The sequence below is a fragment of the Centroberyx gerrardi genome, chromosome 17 (assembly GCF_048128805.1).
Source record: "Centroberyx gerrardi isolate f3 chromosome 17, fCenGer3.hap1.cur.20231027, whole genome shotgun sequence".
Taxonomy (NCBI): Eukaryota; Metazoa; Chordata; class Actinopteri; order Beryciformes; family Berycidae; genus Centroberyx; species Centroberyx gerrardi.
Window position 1 is genome coordinate 14592503 of NC_136013.1, and position 23536 is coordinate 14616038.

Genomic DNA, 23536 nt, shown 5'->3' on the forward strand with positions numbered 1-23536 from the left:
AGCAACACAACGCTGATGGCTCAGACAGATTGGCAGAAAGGACGCTTCAAATGGATCATGTTGTCTTTGTGTAACTTTTGCATGGACCTTATGCATGACAAATGAATAGGGTGGTTTTTAGATGTTATGGGATGTTTCTTTTATAAACGAACAAATGTGTCTCTGATAGGCTTTGTCTGGTAGGATGAGCACTACGTCTTGGTGAAGTGGGAATTCTTTGCATGCTGCAGCAAAGTAAAACGGTGTGTGCTTTTGCAGTGTATTTACAGCTGTATCTACAATTACAAAAGGTATTTTATAAATGAGAAATCGTAGTTCATAATATTCATACATTGGGCAGCCAGTCCGAAATGCTTTAGTAACCTGTGTGAGACAAACAGATCCTATCTTGTTCCATAGTAATTCAGGCTTCCCCTTTCCTCTGAGCTTCACACTATAGGCTACAGACCAATATACTGTATATTGTGATTAGACACACACACATATACCTGCATGCATCTCTCTCTCCCTGTGACACACACATCACACACACACACTACCTTGTCAAATGTTGAAACAAGAAAGCAAGTCATCTGCTTCATTGACTTTGATATGCAATGACAGTTTTATTCAAAACAATTCAAATCATAAAAAAGGTAGGAACTAAGAAAACCCTCCAAAAAGGCACTTCTTTCAAAGTGACCATAAACGTTTAGACAGCCGTGAAATGCAGTTACGAAGCAAAATGTGCATAAAGGACATGGGTTCACTGGATATTGTTTTATTGCTAATGACAGTTCAGTTTGACAGTACAGAGACAGAGTATTTCTTTCTTCTATATAGGCATTATTAGCCTTATATTGCTCTGACATTCAAATGTAAGACCGCCAAAATCCAACGCTTCCCTTTGTGTTCCCTGAAACATGTTATATAAAGAATAATGTTTTACTGGAAACTATGTGATGTGTGTTATTGCTCATATTGAGAGGTCTATGCGATGTGCATCGCTATGCCCTTAGATTCCTAACCCATTTTTTTGTGGTAGTTTGGCTATCTGAATTTTATTTGTTTCGTTACTACAAAGGAACTCACAGTGACGAGATAACTGGTTCCATAACATTTCTGTGTTTGGCCTCATACTAACGAACTTAAATGAGGAGTACATCCTAGGTTTGTCTGTGTACATATTTCATAAGCCCACGCCCATCCAAAAACTTGTCTAAAGCTTGATGAGCATTTGACATCAAGATTAAAACCTGAATATTGATTTTTTGATTTTTTTTTTTTCGAAAATAGAAATGTAACAGGTAACAAAAAAATTAAAAAATCGAAGATAATGTAAAGTTGGATATTTGCGTAGATGCAGATATACAGTATAGAAGAATAAATAACATTTAGGATAAAGGATATCATTTTGTGGCATTCAAGCAGTTATAAAGAGGAACATTGTCAAAAGCATTAGCATTCATTCAATTTGACTATATTCTCTTGGACGATAGATAAGGAGAGAGAATTCATTATATTGTGCTGCAGATTTTCTCCTCTGTCCAACTAGGAATCAACCATCTATTTGACTAAAGACGGTCAGGCGCACGGAAGACTATACAGTATAAAGTCTGCAAAGGAAAAGGTCTTTTCATCTACTCACTCATCTGGGTATGGTGAAGTGTTGCAGCCCTGTGTCTCTTTCTCATGATCGTTATCAAAGAGTTTCCACATTTGTGCTTCCCTCCCCCCTTATCTCCAAGGTGTACCGTGCCGACTCAAAGCCATTTCCAGACGTCTCTACATTCATTTATGTGCAATTACAAGGCTGAATATTGTGATAGTCCTTAGTATACTGAACCATATATACACATTCAGTTCTGTGTCGTATCTGATATACACAAAATGATGTAGTACTGTAATAAAATAAATATTTGCATTCCATGGAAACATTCACTCACATACAATAGATTGTGACTCGAACTGAAAAGAATCAAATGATTGCTGTGATTAAGTGAGCATTACATGTGAGCATCAACATTGCAGATGTGCAAAACGTCATTACAACTTATATCGAGAGCGGCATACCTGCCGCCTCGGTACATATACATACAGGCATGGAAGCTACATATTTCAGGGATTACACTTTTCTCCCTTTTTCGCTGTGAGAGCAGTTCATCTCAACACAGATAGTGCACAGAGCCTGCCAAACGGCTGAGGTGTGTGTGGGACCGGGCACCTTCAAAGATAGGAAAGGAGGGGTGTGAAAATGTTAGATGATGCTCCATGTCTCCGCCTGTGGTTGGTCTCAGTCATTGCATGGTCAGCCATATCCAGCAGCCCCAGAGAAGCTGTTTCATATGCAGTAGGTAGACAGCCAGCGCGGCCTCCAGCTCCTCGCACACACGCTGCGGGCGCCGGCGGTCTGTGCAGTACATGGCCACGCCCAGGAATGACATCAGCAGGAACAGGCAGGTGAACAGGGCGAGGTGGGGGCGGGCCGGTGTCGTCTCATAGGCTACACACCCAAAGAAAACAAGACCAATCTGTTTTTCACAAAACATTTTGATTTGTAAATGAGCATCTTGGCTTGTCTATCCCCAATTTGAATTGTAGCATGCGTTGTGCTCCCCTTCCTCCTGACCCAACAAGGACAACACCTGGCAGGAGGCTAGTGCTGGCTGGAAGAGTTTATGTGTTACTAATTATAAGTATAGACGTCACACAAACTGTGCTCTCAGTGCTTCAAACATTGTTATAAAGTGAGTGTGAGTGAGAGGCTAAAATCCATACGGTGGGCAACAATGTTAAAGTGAAGTCAGAATTAACCTTGTAGGTTATTGTGCTTTTTTACACACAAAATTATATACATTCTTTGCAAATAGACAGTGCAGTGTAGTTGACACTCATGCATAGTAATTTAGTGATTGTGAACACGTAGTTTTCAGACAGACTTACCACCTAAACAGTCATAGTATGGAATGTCTGTGAAGCCGACAGAAAAGAGGCCAGTCAGTCAACAAGAGCCGAACTCTGCTGTACATCACAGCAGCTACAATTGGCTCTGCTGCGCCTTTACAAACGCTATTATCTCTCTGGAACAGGCTCCATGCTGCCTCATTTGCATGCATAATTAACCATGAAGAGTAAATCACTTGCTCATGTTTGGACTTCTCGCAGCATTACATTAAATACTACAGAATCCCCAAAGGACAATAGTTTACGATGCAATCTCAGGATGTTTTTAATGCATTTTGTTCATTGGGTTTTACTGCTACTGTAAGTGCCAGGCAGACACCTTTGTTGGATATGGTGTGAGGGCCCCTCTGCAAGCTGGGGTAACACAGATTTAAAGGTAGATTCCATAAATTATCCAATCTAAATTCATACGGTTACTGTATGAATGCATTCACTTATTTGGAGCTTCATCACCATATAATTTATGTTGAATGACCTTGTATGTGTGTGTAGATGCTAAGCTGAGATGGACAGGTTTGCTGAGAATACGGATGAAATGCAGTGACTGTACTAGTTTGGTTGAGGTGTCGATGCACCAGAGGGCAGCACTTTCTCTCTGCTTGTACAAACAAACACGATTCAACATAACTCATCTGAACCTCGCTGAGCAGGCTGTCAAACTGCCAAAACTAGGATCCTGCGGTCCTGTGGTCATGGCCGACTGTGTTTTCCTTTCTGTGTTTTCTGTGTTTTCTCACCATGTACAGTGGTCTCTGGCTCCCTGAATCGAACCCTCCGCTCGCCTTTCCGTCTGTGGGTGGGTTCTGCGTCTGACCCACAGTTGGGGCTTGGCCTCTTTAGTATGGAGGTGGGGACTTTACCATTGATTACCTTGACAGAGGATCAGGAACAGTTTGGGATGAGTATACAGAAGACAAGCTCTAAAGACAGTTTGAACAAAGACTTAAAGCAAGCGGTTGAAAGGCACAGATCTTTTACATGTAGTCAAACAAGCAGCTCATATCCCTGGAAGCACAGCTGATGCCTGCAGGTATTTCCCTCCCTCTCTAGACTAAAGCGTTACCTTAGTTTTCGGTGTGTCCTCCTGTTGGTGGTGGGTGTCCTTTCTGTGGCGGACCTCTGAGTGTTTCTCCCGGTGGGAGTGAGGAAGACAGTTGACGGTGTCTCTGACGGACTCCGCAGCAGCAAACCGCTTGGACAGCGCGGACACACACTGACCCAGGGAGTCTAGGAAGAGAACCATGACCATGCATGAGTAGGAAGCTGGTGCTGCACCTCGCACCGAAAACCACTGGAGTCTGCAGTCAGCTCAAGAGACAGGCGATGAAGTGAAGTTAAACATGCAAAGCAGGACAAACCTTTCAGAGAAAAGAAGTCGGGTTAACTCTGTCACTGCCATGTGGAGCTCAGTAACTAGGAGTTGATCTCACTGACTCCCCACCCACTTGTTGTTTAATGCTTGCTACTCTCTCATAGAACTTGCATGTGACGTTCACCAAATCTAATTTTAAACGATCTTGTTTCAGTTTCCAAAAATAGTCGTACCATCATCCCTCTGTGGATTTCCCATGAGAACATCAAGGAAACTGTATCAAAACCTTTCAAGACTACTCTACACATCTGACATATGTAAGTTTTGATTTACTAAAACCTTTACCTCAGATACTGACATCAAACTGGTGATGACAGATGTTGTTCCTTTATATAGTTTGAAAAAGTTATAAAGTTACCCTGTTATCTATTTTAATATTGTAGATGTTCGTGATTTTGTCTATTCACACCGATTGATCAGTCACTCTATTAAATGATAGATAGATAGATCGATTTTTACAGTTTACCACACATCTATCCCTGCTGCTAATTGAATGCTTGAATGTTCATTTGATCCTTTAGCAGTCAGAGTTTGGATTCCAGGCCAGTGACGCTGCCACAACATGGGATTAATATCTAACTCCAGAGCGATGTGTTATTACAGTCATACTTTTTTTTGTACTGTACCTAAATTACATTCTGGGCTGAAATATTACAATTATTTGCGAAGTAGTTTGCATGTATTTGAACTGCTTTCACAAAGCTGTGATAGTTTGTCGAACTACATTATTTTTAGGAGAGTGAAAAATGAACTTCTTTCAATGTTAAGTACAGTAGTTTGTAGTTTGGTAAATTATAGTTTCATAGTACTCACCAGTACTGCTGCATGGCACAGTACAGTATAACTATAGTACTGGTGATTTAGTATAATTATGAAATACTGAAATTAAAAAAATCCCATTAATATGTACTGTATAAAAACAATTTCAAGAGCATAATAGCCAATAGTATGGACAATATGGGCATGGATAAGGGGATCTAGAGAAGGACAGCTGTAAACACTTAAACGACCTATTGCAGCCGTCCCAGGTCAGAGAGGATTCCTTTGTGTACAATACAAACTGAAGGACACAAAAAGTGCAGAGGGACACACGTGACGGGAGAGCACAGTGCCATGTGACCTGATATTGGAACAACAAATTATGCCCTCGCCGCTGACCTTTCACTTTGTTATGTCACCTGGCATGTTAAAGAAAGTCAGCTGAAACGAATAACAAGGAATGTTGTAAATCTTTGCCCTTACGTAGCAGGGCCTGCTCGCTGCCTCTGAAAGCTGACTCACCAACAAGGCTGCTTCTACTTCTGGCTTTCTACAGCAGACCAGTCTTCACAAAAATGCCAAGTTTCAGAAACAGGAGAAGAATGTAGCTTCCTCCTAATGCAAGCCGAGCATGGGTACAACAAAACAGTGGCCTCAAACTGTCAAAGCCACAAAGCCACTTTTCCTTTCGGCTCTATATAAAACCACTCTCATGTCCAACAGTACTGCAAGTGTGTTTATTAATTTAACACTTCCTTGACTTGACATTTTTATAAAGGCTAACTGAAGTGCTTTAAAGCACTTGCACACGGCGCTGTGTGCTCTCTGAAGCGGAGTAGTTAACTTGTTCTTGGGCCTAACATTGCTGTTCCGGTATCGTCATGCCTCAGGAGACAGCCTCATGTAAACTTGGCAGCAAGGTCTCCATTCTCACGCCTCAGACAGTGTTAACAGTGGTAAATTATCCGCTGTGGGGAGGGGTGTTCTCAACTGGCTGGTTAGGTGTTGTTTTCTGAATCGCACAGCCATGTCTGACCATCCACTAATGCACACAAGTCCTTGTGCGATCCTAGTACCATCACTTCAGGATGGCAGTTGTGTTTACCACTCTGTGTCACTCATCCTGGGTGAGTGTTTACCTGAATATTCAGTCTTGCCAATCTCAGCATAGACGGTGGCCAAAAGCTCCAGGCTCCTGGCTGTAATTGGGTGGTCGTTACCAAAGGCCCTCTGGTGGATCTTAGTGGCCTGAAAGACGCATTGAAAATGACAGGGGGTTTAAGAGTGCCATTTAAATGTTTATTTGTTCACTTATCTGAATAGAAGGGTTAAGACAAACAGAATGAAACATACATACCTTACCACTGTATTCTAAAGCAAGATGAGGTCTGAAAGGAAAGGGAGACGGCACCAGTAAGCAAACACAGATTGATTTCCTGTTTGTTCAGTGTGGAAATGTGAAGTAAAAATATTTTATACCCGATACCTGCTGAAAAGAAAAGCAGTCTCTTTCAAAGGGATCAATCTGGGTTAGCAGATGAAATCTATCTCTGCTCTGGCGTTCTTGTTCAGCTTCAACACATAAATAAGTCTTTTCAGAGAGGATAACAATGGCTGACCTTAATCAAGCTTAGTGGGGCATGCTGCATTGTCAGGTGAACGTATCTGTTTCAGTGTTTGGAGCAGCGCAGCATGACAAATCTAAACATGCGTGTGCTGTGATTAGAGACGACAGGGCTGCAGGCATGAGGCCGCCTTATGGAAGAAGTGGAAACCTCCTATTTCTGCCAGCGCTGGCTGCCCGTCTTGTCTCCAGGGTGAATTACAGAAGGTATGGCGCTCACAGCTTGGTTTACTGGGTTGTGTCCTTCCACCACTCTTCCCTTTAGTGCTAAGCTAGGTGAACATAATGTGGCACATTTAGGATCCGCCAGCTGTTACGTTCATATCCGCCCGCGATGCCGGCCAAGGACACTCATCGCCCTCACGCGTGCCTATAGATGTAGAGCAAGCTCTGTTTAGTGTGACAGATGTCAGCATCACTGTTCCAAAGCCACACTTCCTTTCAATTAGTAATGGCCAGGTGTCGGTTTGCACTGTTTTAGAAGGTCCTCAGGGGACATCTGATCGCCGAAGACAGAAAAGCGCTTCACCGACCCAAAGGACTTCCTACGACATCGCTGAAAGATTCAGGAAGCATTACAACTTCCTGCCCACAGGAGCGATGGGGCTGACGCTGATGGTGGAGGCAATGAGGCTTTGGTGGCATCAGCAAAGACTGATGCCTGAAATGAAGACACCAAGGGCATTTTATACCTTTTGTTCATTATTTCTTACCACAATTTTTATGCATTCTTCAGTGGGCAAGTTTCTGATGTCTACCAGAAAAGATCAAAGAGCAGAATCAAATTCCTGCTTGTCCTTATTTACCCAGAAACCCAAGCCTCTGGGTACAGTCATACACAATCAGTACCATCTCATTCAAGTTTAACTATGTTCCTCGCCTTAATGAAGGACCATGACCAACCCTCCACCCAGCAAACCTTCCACCCTCCGTCACCCTCTCTGGCAATCAGGTTAAATGGCTTAATCCCAACAATGACAACAGAGGCATAGAAAATGTGTGCATGCTATGGCCTAACAAAGTACCCCTGCAACAGGAGACACCAGATCCAGTTAAGGTGTTCCTCTGGCAACACTCGAAACTCACGTAGGGGACGGTGTCTCTTTTCTCCACATCTACAGGGAAATTCAACGCTGCCAAAAATACTTGGTGCTGGAGTTTATTTAGTGCGAAAAATTTCCATTCCAGAAAGGCATATGCGATTACATGTGTGTGTGTCTGTTTTTCCTCTCTGTGCACGTGTATATGTGTGTTCATACATGCACAAGAGTGCATGTGTCATGTTTTATTTTTTCATTTTTTCTGTAACCTCAATAAAATCTCCCATCTTTCACAATGAATAAAAAGGTAAGAACAGCAATGACTTCTGTTCAAAACATTTTAATAGAGTATGGCACATGACTAAAATGTGAACTTTCTATTTAAAAAAGTTTTTTTAGACAGTCACACAAATTTACCCAACCAATCAAAATCATCAAGAAATAGTCCCTAAATAACTAACAAAATTAATTTCAATGATCATGCAGTATATTATTTCTCTAAAATCTAATTCAGTCTAATCTTGAAAACCAAGATGAGGTAATTAACCTATAAATAAAAGTGCTACTTATTGGTCGTGTCGCACCAAGCTGTTGCTCAATGAATAAAACTGGCAACAGAAAGTAACAAATGCTATATATTGTTTGCACTTTTACAACAGACAAGCATTTGCATTCAGCTCAGATTAGAGCTGTGAAATGACGAATGATCAAATAAAACACCAGCAGAATGCCATCTAAGACAGCATATACAAAACAGTTACAGCAGTGAACATTTTGTTTGACTATAAATTCTCACTTATGATGAGCCCACTGAGCCCTTAAACACACAGAGCATGTAACGCCCCATTAAATACACAACAGCAGAGGCTCCAGCAGTCGCACCTACCTCTTGCTCATGATGCAGAGCTGGGCCAGCCGTTCGAGGTGCTGTGCCTGGGAGGCCTGCTCCGAAAGCTCCTCTGGGGTGGCCCATCCTGCAGAGCCCAACATAGCCTCCTCCTGAGGCCCTGTTACACAAACACAGGGCATGGAATCACAGTCAGCCTGCCAACAAACCTCTCAGTCTTTCCCTCCGTCTGTCCTTGTGCTCCTCTTTCTATCCCTCACTCTATCACTATCGCTTGCTCTCTTTATCTCTCTGTCTCTCTCTCTGCAAAGTTTGAAAAATGAATCCAAAAAGCCTGGAGATCTGGCTATCTGCCTGCCTGGCAGCGCTGGGGACTGTGGAGGTGAAGCAAGTGAAGCCTGAACAGTAGAGTTGAGCCAACTGGAGACTGGAGACAAGAGAACAGAGATAAGGGCAGGAGAGAGAGGATATGGGAGTCAAACAACACACCACGCCCACTGGAACACTGAGACAAACACACACACACACACAAACACACACACACACACACACACACACACACACACACACACACACGTGACGTTGTCTTTTAATCCAGGCAAGAAGCAAGTACAAATAAATCCTAGTAGGATAAGGTAAAGGTAAAGACAGTGGTTTGCATTACAGAAAGCACAAAATGAGGACTAACATCAGACGCAGGGAAATGGGTGGACAGACGATGGTAATGGGGAGAGCAGGCAAGCTTGTGGACTGCAGCTGGTGCCAGCTCTGCCCCAGGAGAAGCCCAGTATTCAATCCCAGTGAGTGCTGAATCAGGGGCTTCAGTATTCCACGGCGCCATACAGCTCCTAATGAGATAATGCCAAGTGCGGCCATTTGTCTTCTACTATGCCTGTCCCCTAACTCTGCACTCTGCCCACGCTACACTGGGCTGCTGCCTCAGCAGCAGACAGAGAGGAAGAGGCAGACGTCTGGAGCGGCGGCAGCAGCAGGTGATGGATGACCGGCCCTGCTGTGAACGCTCGCTCAGAGCTCCACCAGGCTTATTGTAAATAAAGATGGACTTAGGTCAAATGGATCATCATTTCCTATTGGCTTGGTGAGCTAAAGAACGGACTTCTGGAGTGTTATGAAAACACATTGTGTAATCATCTATAGATTTTTTGTAGATTAAGCAGCCTGTAGTTTGTTGACGCAGGTTACATAAAGTTGGAAGTCGCTTTTTAACCTTTGTTTACCCAGGGAAGGTTTGTTGAGCAAACTTGCTCCTTTTCAGCGATGCCCTACCTTAGCACACACTTTTCACACTGCAGAGCTGCCCACTACAACCACAGTCCTTTACTGTCGGTCACTGAACAGCTTAACTGGATCAGTTGGGGTTTAGGTGCCTTGCGAACTGCCTTTAAAATAGATGGACAATAAAGTCAGATTCCACAGCTTTGAGTCAAAGTGTCCGACCTATCCTGACCTGCATGACATAATACGTACTGTATATTCCCAGAAGCTTTTATTATCATGGCAAAAGTGCAAGAGTACTTGCCTGTGCTCCCCTGGAGGGCGGTGAGCTCAATCAGTGCCACCTCGTAGAACATTTTTTCAGCCTGGATGAACTGAAGAGCTTTCCCATCTGTTTATATGGGTGAAGGATCAGTCTCAGTTGTCAACAGGATTAGTCAGTTGTTGAAGTTAAAAACAGCCTCGTTGCCAGGCCCAACTACAATGTTTTTTTTCTTTTTTTCCCCCCTTTTGAACATGACCTCAGGCACAAACAGAAGGTGTAATATTTGCTGTTGCTGTCCAACACAGATTGTTGATCTTGAGGCCTGGATTTTAAAAAGAAACACATTTCACTCACTGTAAAAAATTAGAAACAATAAAGCCAAGACTCCTGATGTTCTCATCAATACACAAATCCTGGGACTTTTTTGTTGGCCACTGATTGGTTCTCTGGTTTCTAGCTTTGGGAGGAAGTTGTTCATGTTCACAAATATTGAATGAAATGTCAATTATCCTACGAAAAACCTTATTTATTTCTTTTGGGAGGAAGGGTTTCTGCTTTAGCTATTAGGCATGAATGTTTGCTACATTTTGAAAGAGGCGAGAGTTTTTATCTTTAGCACAGAATAATTTGGATTGATCTACATGCCAGCTATTAAGCTTTTTTTTAATATTTGTTTCCATGAAAAGACTCAACCATTAAAAGCCCCTAAAAATAGAGGCTGTTCGCTTTGTGAAAAGCATGCTGCGCACTCAGAGAGTATATCCCTCTGGAAAGTGACACCATTGATACTTGACAGGTGAATTTAAAGACCACTGGCACAGAGAATGCTTAAAATAAACACAGCGCTGCCGGTCTAAATGTCCTACTTAACAGCAGATCTCTCATGTGTAAAACATACTATATTCAGCCTTTGGTAATTCAACACTGCTTGCCATTCTAGTAACTCCCTTTATCTCATATACAGCTAAATATCTACCAGTTGGTCTTCATCAAGGTTCATGCTGAAGCTAAAAAGGTGGACGACAGGTTTCCACTTTCCAAGAACGGTGTGACATAGAACTGAAAACCACAACAGCTGGTTTCCTTCATCCTGTCACCAGGAGAATAATCTAAGCATTAAACACCACTGGGGGAACAGCACAGGCAAGCCTCAGATCTACTATGAGAAACAAGATACAGCACAGCAAGAATCTAATGCGGTCCTCATCAGACTGAAAGATAGAGAGATGTTAAATAAAACAACCTCTTAAAATGTGTATTCCTGATGAGTGACGCCAGATACTATTGCCATGAAAGATAGATGATGAGGGATGAATGTTGGTGGCCGCTACACACCTAGCATGGTTCATATATTAAGAAAAGCTGCTGAGTATGAACACCTGAAATGGAAGAGATAACATACCAATCTGGTGTAAAAAACGAAGCACATTTGATTACACCCAGGGATAAAAAGATCACTACGCACAATACTACAAGTGTGTTGTGAGTGGATCTTGAGGGAGTTATCACAGGATCATCAGAAATGCATTATACGTGTCTCAGCTGTGGGGAGTCACCTGGCAGCGAGGAATAAGGTGAGTGTGAGGAGGGCCATCTGGGAGGGAGGATTAGTGGAACAGCAATCATCAAAGGTCAGAGCACTACTTCTGCTAGTCGCCCAGATATTTTTAGCCTGGCAGGACCACAACAACGACACAGCAGGAAACTCATACAATCTTCTCCTGGGAATAGGCACTCGCCCCCCCCCTCCACCCTCCTCCTGCTCCGGACTTGTAATTGGACCGTGCTCCAACTACTTCCATTAACTAAGGCACCTCCAAAGGCACCTCTGATGACACGTGCCACACAACTCTGGCAGAAATAACCTTAAGAAGTACAACCACCCCCTAAGAATCTGGGATTTCTGGAATTATCATTATATAGCCCAATATGATATATTTTTTATGTAGTATTTTTATGAATATATCCCGATGCAGCCTCCTTCTGTACTCTATATCCACTAAAAAAAGAAAGGATAAACACAGATGTTGGCTGATATCCCCAGAAGGTATTCCACCTTTTATTTGAGATCAAAGTCAAATTGACAGATCAATTTTACTTCTCATGAAACACACATCAATAAATGCTCACCAGCCAAGAGAGCTTTTGGCTTCGGACAAAGGTCACTTCTACTGTAGATCCTGCCAGCCCTGATAACAACAGCACAAGCCTTAAGCTGTAATGGCACTGCCACTATCAACTCCACCTAATGTATTCGCCTGGAACGAAGCCAGCGCACCAGCATGAAATAAGGATACACACAACTTTAAACGTGGCTTTGCTTTTTTTTCCCCTCATAATGGCTCTGGTTAGACCCAGAGACGCCATGTGAGGAGATGCTGCAAATGCTCTGGCTGCTCTCCCTGTGAAACCCTGCAGTTCCCATCCAGCTCTCTGTTTGAGCGTGCTGACCCTTCACCTCTCTCCCTATGGACCACCACAGAGACCACAACACCACCGGCTCGGCTCTTACGCTGCTCATGAGAACTGCCGTTGACCAAACATTAAAGCCACTCTCAGGCATGCTGTGGAAATTGATCAGATACTTTCAATCTTTGCAAACAACATAATAATTCATGAACAATGGCTTTTTAAAGATTTTTTAAACCGCAATGATATAGTAGTAAACAGTGTTACAGTCTTACACTGCCATGTTTTCCATTCACTTATTATATGCAATACTTACTGTATTATGTCATGTGATTACCACAGCTTTGTGTAACTACGCAGTTATGAATACCTACAGAGAGATTTTTTTTTTTGTCATTATTTTGTCATAGTTTTGCTCTCTAGATTTACTGACCTACTAAACGTAATGTAGGACGTAGTTACGTTTTGATGGCTGTAATGTTACACTAAAAGTAAGAATGTAACATGGTAACACTACCACACATGTACAGTGCCACTGTTGACATGACATGACACCATTTTATCATTACTATTCATGATGTTATGTAACATTGTATGTCAAAAGACTTAACCCTGTCATGATAGATGGCCGTCTTAAGTAGGTACGTTTTCATTCTGAGAGGAGCCTATGGACGTCTATTGATGAAGTGAAGCCCAGCAAATCGACCTATTTTGGGAAATGGATAGTGAAGGGTAGAGCCTTGCTGAGGTAGATAACCTGAGCTGGCAAGTTAAGTGTTGGACTGTCTCAGTAACGGGGAGCAGAGCCATGGGGGTAATATATCCTGAAACGTGACACCTCTCTATTATCTCTATGCCCTATACTGCTATAGTCTATAGAAGCAGAGCTGTGGCCATACGCAGGCTAGTCAGTGCAGATACAGGTTAATTAGTGCTCTCCCGCTGTTGTACAGAGATAAGAGCCTACAAATCCTCTTAACAGACAGACACACAGCCTGAGCTACAGACAAAACGCAAGGCATTCCGGGACGAATGTGTTATTATGAACTCGCCCAAAGACATTCACTCATCCCCTTCGCTTTACACCGCTTTCTGCGAGGATCCACATCCCCCTTTGTACTGGAATTTACCATGCCTGCCTCCACTGACAATCCTTTCAATGTTAGCCTTACAGAAATAGAATTCCTGCCTGCTCGCTCGCACTCACAGACCTGAAGGGAACATGAACGTTAAAGTGTAGGAAAGGATCAGATATCTGACTGAAGACTGATTTTTCCTCATTTTGTTAATAAAGGATACAGTTCTTTTCAGTGATGAAGAGTTCTGCAATCTGTAAAGCACAGGAAAACAGATAAGAGACATGGTTAAATGTTGAAACTGTTGAATAATTAATTTCCAGAATTGCTCTCATTTGTGTACATGTGTGATGTCATTGCTTGTCAAAGCGAGTCATTTCACTCTCCCTCTTACTATGGCTCTGGTCAACATCATGCCACACATTCCGGTGTTCTGGAGTAAAGGCTATGTTTTGATATTTGGGACGTTTCTTCCGGCACTTCTAAATAGGAGAAAGTATTTAGCCCTGGCTTTGTAGGAGGGCCTTGTAAAGCACGCTGGTATGTAATCTGCTAAGACTTTGGCCCAACTTAACAATACCAAAACATTCATGCCCATGAACTCAAAAATAGGAAAACATAGCCTGCACATAATGGGAGACACATAAGTCCCCATAAACTGTATACTATTTTCAACAATGTGAGGTGTCTAATAACATTGTTATGTGAGTGTTGCATCAGAAATCTCATCCAGCAGTATGCACAGACCACACTATCAGTCCCACTGAGGATACGTATCATTTCTGAGACTGAAACTGAGCAGTGTTCCTATTACAAACGTTATATCCACGTCTTCCAGTGTAAACACAGGGAGACATGATGGAACTGTGCCGTTACATTTGACATTGGCATTAATGATATCAAGGTTGAATGTGTCCTCTGTGTGCTTTAGTGTTAACTCTATGCGTGCTAATCTATGTTGCTCCAAAGGAACACTGATGCAAATGTGTCTATAAGGTTATGGAAATGCATGATATAGTGCTAATATGCAGCATGCATGTAATGATAACGTACATGCATGTGTGTATGTGTGTGTAAGAGAGAGAAGGGGGGAGAGAGAGACAGAGACTGTGTTTGTGTGTGTGTGTGTGTGTGTGTGTGTGTGTGTGTGTGTGTGTGTGTGTGCATGTGTGTGTCTGCCAGTCCTCAGGCTCTCAGTCCCTGGCTCACCTGGTGCAGACAGTTGGGCAGAGAGGTGAAGCTCTGCACATGGGTCAGTCCCAGCAGGCAGCTGAGGAAGCAGTGGAGGGCGGCCTGGTACTCCCCCTGCTGCTGGAGCTGCTGTCCCAGCTCAAACAGGCCCTCCCTCCCCCCGTTCAGCATCCCCAGTCCCAACCAGAGGCAGCACCGCCTCCCATCTGAGCTCCACCGGCCGAGGACAAACGCTCCACTCCTCGCCACTCCACTGAGGCACCGCAGGCAGGGAGAGAGAGCCAGACAGAGTGGGAAAGATTAGAAAAAAAAAAGAAAAAAAAAGGCAGCTGCTCACACACAAACACAGACAGAAAGGTGCCAGAGGAGGAGTGAGCAGAGCGGCTTCCTCTCAGCCTCGTCTGTCCACAGTAAGTCAAGGACAGGTGGCAAGGAGCAGGCTGAGGGAGCTTCAGCGACTCACACAGAAAAGATCCATTCCCCTCCCTCCCCTCCCATGCTGCACCAGGAAAGGAGGAGAGAGGAAGTCAGAGGGTATTTGTTCTTTGAGTGACAGGGCTCTGGACCAATCGCTGCTCTGCTCACGTACAGTAGCTCAGCCAGCGTGTGCACAGCACAGTGGCTCTCTCTCTGATCCTTGTAAAAGAAATTGCAATGCTTTATGCTTTGATTAGCGTCATGAACAGCAAATGTAGTGTCATGTTTTCTAATGTACATCTAAATATATGATAATCTTTCCTTAATAAGATCTAATTTCTGCCTGTTTTGACCTAATTTTCCCTGCAACTGTACATGCACAGAGCAGTGCATTATGCATATCTACAGTATGTGAGAATCAGTTTAAGTCTTACTGCCCTACTCATGGTTTATGAATGAGAAATAGGAATGCATGAGAATTATGCACCACCCCTACACATATGTAACAAGCAGTCTAGAATAAATGCTGTGTAAGCGTGTTTCCCAGAGTAACATCACCATAGAGAAACCAAACGCTCATAAATTTGCTAAAGCGAGACAGACAGTGGTAGCAAACACTGGGTCATTAGGAGCAGGCACTGTATGTGCAGAGAGAGAGCGCGCTCCTCACTATCCAAACAAGGACAACAAATATTTATTCATGAGGAAAGCCTCCTCTGGATGTTTGCACACTTCGCTTCACACTCTGCTAATCAACATTAAAGTGAGGACAATCTGTGCCTGGGGAGAGAGAGGGAGAAGAGAAGGGAAGAGATATGGCCACAGCACTAGATCCACGGATGATCCAGATGATTATGAATGGGTCTTGACTGCCGGAGCGGGGCCATCCTCCTCCATGCCTCCATACCCCCCCCTCCTCCCCCTCCTCTATTCAGACACCACCATGGTAGCTGGAGGAAATGAATGGGGTAACACAAAGCAAATGGGCAGAGTCAGTCTCCATTAGTGTCCGATCCACCTAGCTGAGCAAGATGGGATTTTAATGGTTGAGAATGCCAGTGGACTGGGGATCAGAGAGCATTAAACTTGCACAGGCAGGCCAGACTCAGGGAGCTGTGAACAGTGCTCAGTTTGGACTAATAGCATCAACAGCAGCCATGGGACTTGATTATGCTGATGCAGGCCACTTTATACCCTCCACCCAGAGGACTGAGGCGCACAGACAGGTGATTCTGCTCACTTTACCGTGGTGTCAATAGGGCTGAGCTAGACTGCATGGGGAAAGTGAGCAAAGCCTCTGATGTGATTGAGATGGAGGGCTGCTGCCTCACTCTCATTGTTCAGCAGTCCTAATTGAAAAAGAGTGGGCTCCGTCTAGTCATTACAGGCCAGCCAAGCTGAACAGATACACGTCAGCTGATGAGGAGGCGCTGGATGTTCTCCTCTCCATGTTAACATGTCTGCCATGCAACAGGAAACCCAATCAGCGGGGCAGCTTCTCAAGCTATTTCCCCTTTCAATGGATTCAAGCAAACTGTGAATTGTTTACCCCGCAGACAGGATGAGGCGCAATATATCTGATATGATGACAATATATAATTTCAGGGATCATTGTGTCTGTTATGTTGGGGAGCAACTAACGTGACAAAGAGCCTCTTTGCTTGCTATCGACGTCTTTGAAGGTTAAAACAGAATGCTATTTCACATTCTTGGAGAAGAGTAAGGTTGAGGTCTCATGGGAGTATCACCAAGAGCAACCTCAGCTGCAGTGAGTCTGGTGATGTAATGAGATGTTGGACATCACTATTGATTGAAGTACTGTAGGTACTGCTCTCTTGAAATCTATCACAGTATAGATGAACACTTTAGGAGTGCTTCTTCTATGGTATATATAAAATAAGATACCATGTTTTTTTCAATGATGCTGCAAACTCCTTGGTATTACAATGTCTTGTGCATCAGTACCATACACTATTATGCATTGATACAGCAGTACATAAACTCATGTATGTCAAAAGAAATCTCATAGCTAGACACTGTCTACAGTCCATGCCACAGATGTCTCTATTATGAATATAATTTAATCATTATCCCTGCCAACGAAGTTTACCCCAGTCTGTCTGTTTGTTAGCAAGAGTCTCCAAAAGTTACAAATGGATTTGGCTGAGATTTGGTGGACAGATAGCCCTTCTTGTTTTTTTAAGCCATCACTATTATTTATTTATTTATTTTATTTAACCTTTATTTAACCAGGTGAGTCCCATTGAGATTACAAGATCTCTTTTTCGAGGGAGCCCTGGCCAAGATAGCAGCAATACAGATTTTCAAACAACATACAAGCAAGGATTAAAAGCACATAAAACAAAACATACAGTAGTAACTCACAGAGTCATATGCCTAAAAGACAGACAGGAGGAAACGGGTCTAGCTAAGGAAGCAATTACAAATTCCAATTGAATTTGCCTCCAAACCCTTCACTACATTTTTGAAAGCCCTAATCGGGATCAGCTCATCTAGCTGCAAATCTGTCTGCAAGTGGTTCCAGGCTGCAGGGGCGGAGAACATAAAGGCCCGTTTGCCAAGTTCAGTGCGAACCTTAGCTGAACGCTTATGCTGCGTTCAAACAACTGCCAAGGCAGCTGCTAAACAGCATTGCATTCACACAAGCTATAAGCTTCACAAGCTGGAGAATTGTTAAGCATTGATGGAGGTTTGTGCTCTACCAAGTGCCTTCTAGTTTTACAATGTTTTAATATACATTTATAGTGTAAAGAATAATATGGCTTGACTTACAGGTAACAGAAAGCTTTAGATCATTTGGTCACACAATGTCCCAAACACCTCTTTGTACATATGGTGGCATTCATTTTGACAAAGATATTGATTGATGTTCACTATTCAACGGTGCTAGAGTGAGAATCTACCTGTAATTGGAATATTGATTGCCTGTCTTGTGGAGTTGGAAGACAAATACATCAGTATGATCAGTAAACACTGTCTACAGCTCCCGCTCTCAGACAAGCCAATACAGCAGACTAATCTAAATGTATGGGAAGCAGACAGAATCGAGGCCCTCCAAAAGACTGTGGAGTAGAAGAAACAGTGTCCCACGAATTGAAACCTTAATAAATTCAATATGTTCCTGGTGATGCTTTTTGTTGTGTAAACCATATTAACACTTGACTCAGGATGAGTAAATAGTGAGTCAGTGTAAATATCACAGTATAGACTACAGCACATAAGTACATGAGTACATATGAACTTAAGTACCGACTACAAACTATAACAATCTACTGTAATTTGTCAATGCATGAAAATTGAATGTGGCATTTTGTTTTATTCTGAAGCACCGAGCTCCACAGTCCAGTATTGCAGTGAGTCTGACTGTGTGGATATTTCTTCTTCCTCCTTCTTGAGTTCCGACAAGGTCATAAATCTTACCTGATTTAATAAACCGTTCGTTGGAATAATGCATTTTGCATTGTCCAGCAGGTTTGCTAAGGAACATTGCTTCTCCCGTGTCCTCGTGTCATTTCACGACACTGCGCATGGCCCTACATCAGCATATACTATTTATATTTACTGCATTGTGCACATACAGCCGCTCTATGCAATTTTGCTTTAGCCTAGAGGCTTCTGGTATGGAATATTTTACTCCCTGTGAGTGACAGCAACTACATCCCTCGCTACGATATGCCAACGCCACTGATGTGAAGAGAACATCAAGCACTTTTTTCGCCATAACGCGCCCTAGAGATCCTGCAGTTAGTCTATCTGGTGAACTTGTCCACGCTGATCAAGAACTTTGCATATAGTACCACGTGCAGTTTTGCGGACATGCACCCCTGTGACCTCGTCTGTACTGTGCATGTTTGAGTCTCTAGTCTCCACCGTTACACCCCTCCGCTCTCCTGCCTGGGTAGCTGAAGCATCCCTCTAAGATTCAGGCTCTGTCAGTTTAATGGGCTCGGATCGGACACCCCCCGCTACTGAAAGGCAGTTTATGACCTCCATGTAATCAGCAGTAAATGCTGCCACCATCTGTCTCTTTTTACTCAATTATCTGACCCAGTGACTTTTACTGACAAACACTGTCCAGGTAAACACAGTAACGCAAATCCTCCAGCTATGTTTCTGACACATCGATACATCATCCCACACTATTCAGAAATTTTTTTTGGTCATCTCTCATTCCAATAGTGCTTCAGAAGTAAACACTGTCCTTGAGCCATGAGCTGCAAATTCTCACAATATGAATCATCATAGATCATGTGCAATTACAGCTGTGGGGATGTTATTACTTTGATCCTCTACTGTTTCATTGTGAAGGATTCACATACAGTCTACACACTCAGTATGACTGGCACTGTGCAGCTCGGGCTCTTTTTAAATGTTCATAACGAATACAGACAAATTACTGGGTTTATAATGGCTGTTATCGCTGTCAAGGTATTTTAAGTATTTCTGTTCATTAGGCATTAATGAGGATGCCCCATACTGTACCTCCACTGGGGTGAGCTATCTTTTGTTCCACTCTAGCACCCCCTAGTGGATAACTCAGGGATGACATACAGTTTAACAAGAACACTTAACCTTTGCAAAATTGAATGAATCCATTTGTGCGTCTGTGGTCAAACATCTTCCATATACTTTCAAATATTTTTTTTCAACCTAAAACCATCACTAATGAAAAAAAATGACATTTCAATTAACAACAATATGGTTCAAAGTATCAGTATGATTAGGATTTCATCTTGAGGTAAAATAGTAACAGTCAAAAAGAAAACTCATTCTCCACAAAAAACCAGGGATCAACTCTTCAGAAAATGCTTCAGAAAATGAACATACCTCTATTTAGGCTACATGCATGAATGTTGCTATATTTTGGCAGTGCCTTCATCAGTGAATGGTTCATATAGGATCTGGTCTGACACCATAGTACAGAATCTGGCTGAATATTGGTTCATAACCGATTAACATAGATTGAGATTTAACCATCTGAAAAGTAATATCTGAAGCTGTAAATCTATTGGCAAAGACAGAGTGGGGGCTTGTTGTTTCTGTAGGAAGGCTAATTGGGAGACGACATCAAGTGTCAGAGGATACCATTTACCTCTAACTGTCAAATTAATCAGTCTCTCACAATTATATAATACACTTGTGACAGCCACTCAGATCTGACTGCTGGTTTGAGACAGCACCAAGCAATTAACTGTACAGTACTTGTTAGATAGAAAAGGGTTGAGTATTTCTCTCCTTCATCCACTCCCTCCCTTTTCATCTGTCCTCCCCACATCCTTCTACCCTCAGTGCTCTTTCTTTCTCCCTCATTTACTCCTGCATTTGTGTCTTTGCCCTTTGAAATGCTGCAGACCCTTGATGTCAGAGTGTGAGGTGTGAACAGTGGACAGTGACAGCTACAGGTCCTCATTGGTCTATTTGGGACCTACAGGGTCTCTGCCAGGCCTCCCAGATAAAACCCCCATCTCATTCCCACCACCTTACTCAGCATCATATTGTACACAGCATCATTAACAGCAGGCACCTGGCTCTTTTGTTAGCTATTTTTCCACAAGACTTGCTGTACCAAACTAATTCAGAGCCGTGATTACAGACAGCTCTACAGGAGAAGATAATGTGAGAACCGGGGGGAAATAATCCTATTAGGGTAGAATTACTACATTCCAGCTAATCTGTATTTAAAAGGAAATAAGGAATAAATAAATCTCACTTTAGTGCCATAGCATAAGCTGACAAGTGCACAAAGCATTTGAAGTAAATCACCTATGGAACCACCTATAGAGGCCGTTATGTTTTCAGCTACACAGGGTGAAACTACGTCTGATGTCGAGCTTACTGTATGTTCATGGTTACGAATTAGGATGTTAATGTCTTGCCCACCCAGAGGGATCAACTCTGAGTGCATTCATGAGGTTGCCATGGCGACTGTGTCCGTTTGAAGGCCCTTAATACCGAGTGTGGGACAGGTCAATGGGTTAACCACGGAGAGGAATTCAAAATGGACCGCACGCCACCTGCCAATTAGGGTCATGTGTTAACAAGACACCTGCAGCCTGATCAGCCTTGTTGCTGCTCATCATTTCATCATTTTCTCCCTCTCATGTTCCCCCCCCCCTCTTCCTGCGTCATCAAGCAGGTGTGGGCCGATCCATCAAATCTGTTGCATTTGGCTGATTCCTCCCAGTTAGGGTGACCGAGTGGAAAAATAATGATGAGATGTGGGAGCCTTTCATAGCGACACTAAAGCCCCGTGATTTTTTCAATGTGAGCTGATGACAACTAAATAGATAGCTTCAGTCGGCAGAGCGTCCCGGGACAGACAGGTGTCCGACCCTGAGTCTGGGAACACACCAGAGAGATGCCCTAACAGTGAGACTGAGGCCTATCTACTGCATTTCAATTTCCTCCACTAGGAGTCTAAATTGAGCCACACTGAACCGCACCACACTCACAGAACAGCCACAGTACACTAGATTAAACTCAGCATTGTTATTGAATAGCTGCTCATGTTCATAACCTCACACAAAAAAAGCCATTTTCCCACCTAACTGCATATAGTGAATGCATTTTCGATGGGAATTATCAAATCATAAGAAACGTGATTTACAATAAACCAGTTTCTACATTTCGCTTGCATATTAGAGCAAGTCGATTGCAATGGGAATTGAGCCTCAAAGCAATTGCTCTCCAGCTTCTTATGGAAACCCCTGTGCCCTTGAGCAGCGACGCTCTAATTCAATTTATCTTTAATCGAAGGCGCAGGCTGTCAAATCCCTGTTTGTGGAATCATTCAAGATATGTTTTATCAGTTTAGTCCACAGTGCTCTTTACCCAGAAGATGCACAAACCCCCAAAACACTTGGTGTGTTTCAACTTATTGGAGCTAATTCATTTTAATTTGTTTTCCCTGTTTGTGACCTCTTCTGTGTTTGTTGTGAGAGACTACTGTATGTTTCTAATTAGATAAATTCAAGCTCATTGCAGCAGCCAGCAGACTAAGACTGTAGTGAACCAAAACTATCAGGCAATGCAGTTTGAAAGCACTCCCACTCACATGCTGATAAACTGATATGATCTCCCACTTTTCCTGTGACACTGAGAAAACCTTAATTTTCACTAAGCTTCTCCCCCTGCATGATTTAGTATCATAACGGGTAGAAACATCTCACAGGATTGAGAGAAGGCCCACGATAACATTAAAGGTTAAGTGTTGCCTCTTCCCACGCTCAGTGACCCACAGGCATGACCGTGACCCCGCCCAGCGCCGCTGCCTCGGGACGAGCTACGGTCAGAGTCACGGTCAATCAACCGCTGATGCAGGCTTCAGAGAGAAACACGCCGCGCTTTATGATAACTCAATAAGAGAGCGGATTATGGAAGGGCAGAGAAGGCCAGTGGGCAGCAGGGACTGCACACACAGTAAATGTTTATGTGTCATTACTCATCGTCCAAGAGAAGCTTTCTTCTTCTATTCTCAAATTCCCTTTTCTTATGGTCCATTCAGAGCTGGGATGGGAAACAGTTAAATTTAATTGGTTGGAAAATTCGGTCGTTTTTTTGGTGGGGATCGGTGCTACTGTACTGTACGCACTTCATCCTGGGAATTTCCCGCAGTTTTACATGCGAGTGGTTTAGAGAGAGTCAGGGAAATTGGCTCATCGCTCAATAGAGCTGTGAGGTTTCTGCTGATGACATTTCCATTAACAACAGCACATAATATGTTTATAGATCCCTGTTTGCGCGGCCCTTTAATTTCTCCCTCTGCAACACAGTTTCTAACAGCTGTGGGGGCGTGTGGAGCGAAGACTTTATAGATTGTCCATACAGTGAATCTATAGGGGCAGTAAATTGTGCTGACAAAGCATGGCACGGTGGCTGGTCTAGAAAACGACATCTCATGGTGAATTACATAGAAAATGCAATGGGTAATTAATTAGGCACAATGTGATTACTGTACAAAAGGATATTGGTAATTTTACAACATGCACCCTCCAGTAAGTAAATAACCTTTGGCTATTGTACTCTTGAACCAGAAAGTCGATGCTACTAATGAACACATTTTCAGACAATAATAACGGCATGATGAGGTCATTGTAAGAAATTGATTTTCCAAATTTGTGCAGGAACAGGAACAAAATCACAAATGAAAGCTACCGCAGCAGTTGCCAGATTTCCTGTTTCTGTGCTTACCCGGTTTTCAGCTGTTCTGGTGTTAACAGACAGCTCCTGCCACATGATGTCCATTAATCGACAGTAAATTAGATCAAATTGCGTATGACCAGGTCTGCTGATTGGGTGTAATTGGGTTTGCGAGGCCCTGATAATGTGTTCATGGC

At 43.0% G+C, this 23536-nt stretch overlaps 1 protein-coding gene across 1 annotated transcript; it reads right to left on the bottom strand.

Moving 5' to 3' along the window:
* Window positions 1–683: 683 nt before the first annotated feature.
* Window positions 684–15000, bottom strand: c17h14orf180 (chromosome 17 C14orf180 homolog). The gene is made up of 9 exons (XM_078289579.1): window positions 14781–15000; window positions 13795–13825; window positions 10126–10212; window positions 8625–8745; window positions 6432–6462; window positions 6214–6322; window positions 4007–4170; window positions 3681–3813; window positions 684–2482 (listed from the first exon to the last, which is right to left on the bottom strand). The coding sequence occupies exons 1-9, from the start codon at window positions 14931–14933 to the stop codon at window positions 2277–2279; spliced, it is 1035 nt and encodes a 344-aa protein (XP_078145705.1). The 5' UTR covers window positions 14934–15000; the 3' UTR covers window positions 684–2276.
* Between the last annotated feature and the right edge of the window lie 8536 nt (window positions 15001–23536).

Coding starts and splice junctions, on each gene's coding strand:
- c17h14orf180 (XM_078289579.1), bottom strand. CDS start 14,933: ATGCTGAACGGGGGGAGGGAGGGCCTGTTTGAGCTGGGACAGCAGCTC. Junction 13,826..14,780: donor TGCCCAACTGTCTGCACCAG/GTGAGCCAGGGA, acceptor TGTGCTTTACAG/ATTGCAGAACTCTTCATCAC. Junction 2,483..3,680: donor GCCAGAGACCACTGTACATG/GTGAGAAAACAC, acceptor TTGGGTGTGTAG/CCTATGAGACGACACCGGCC.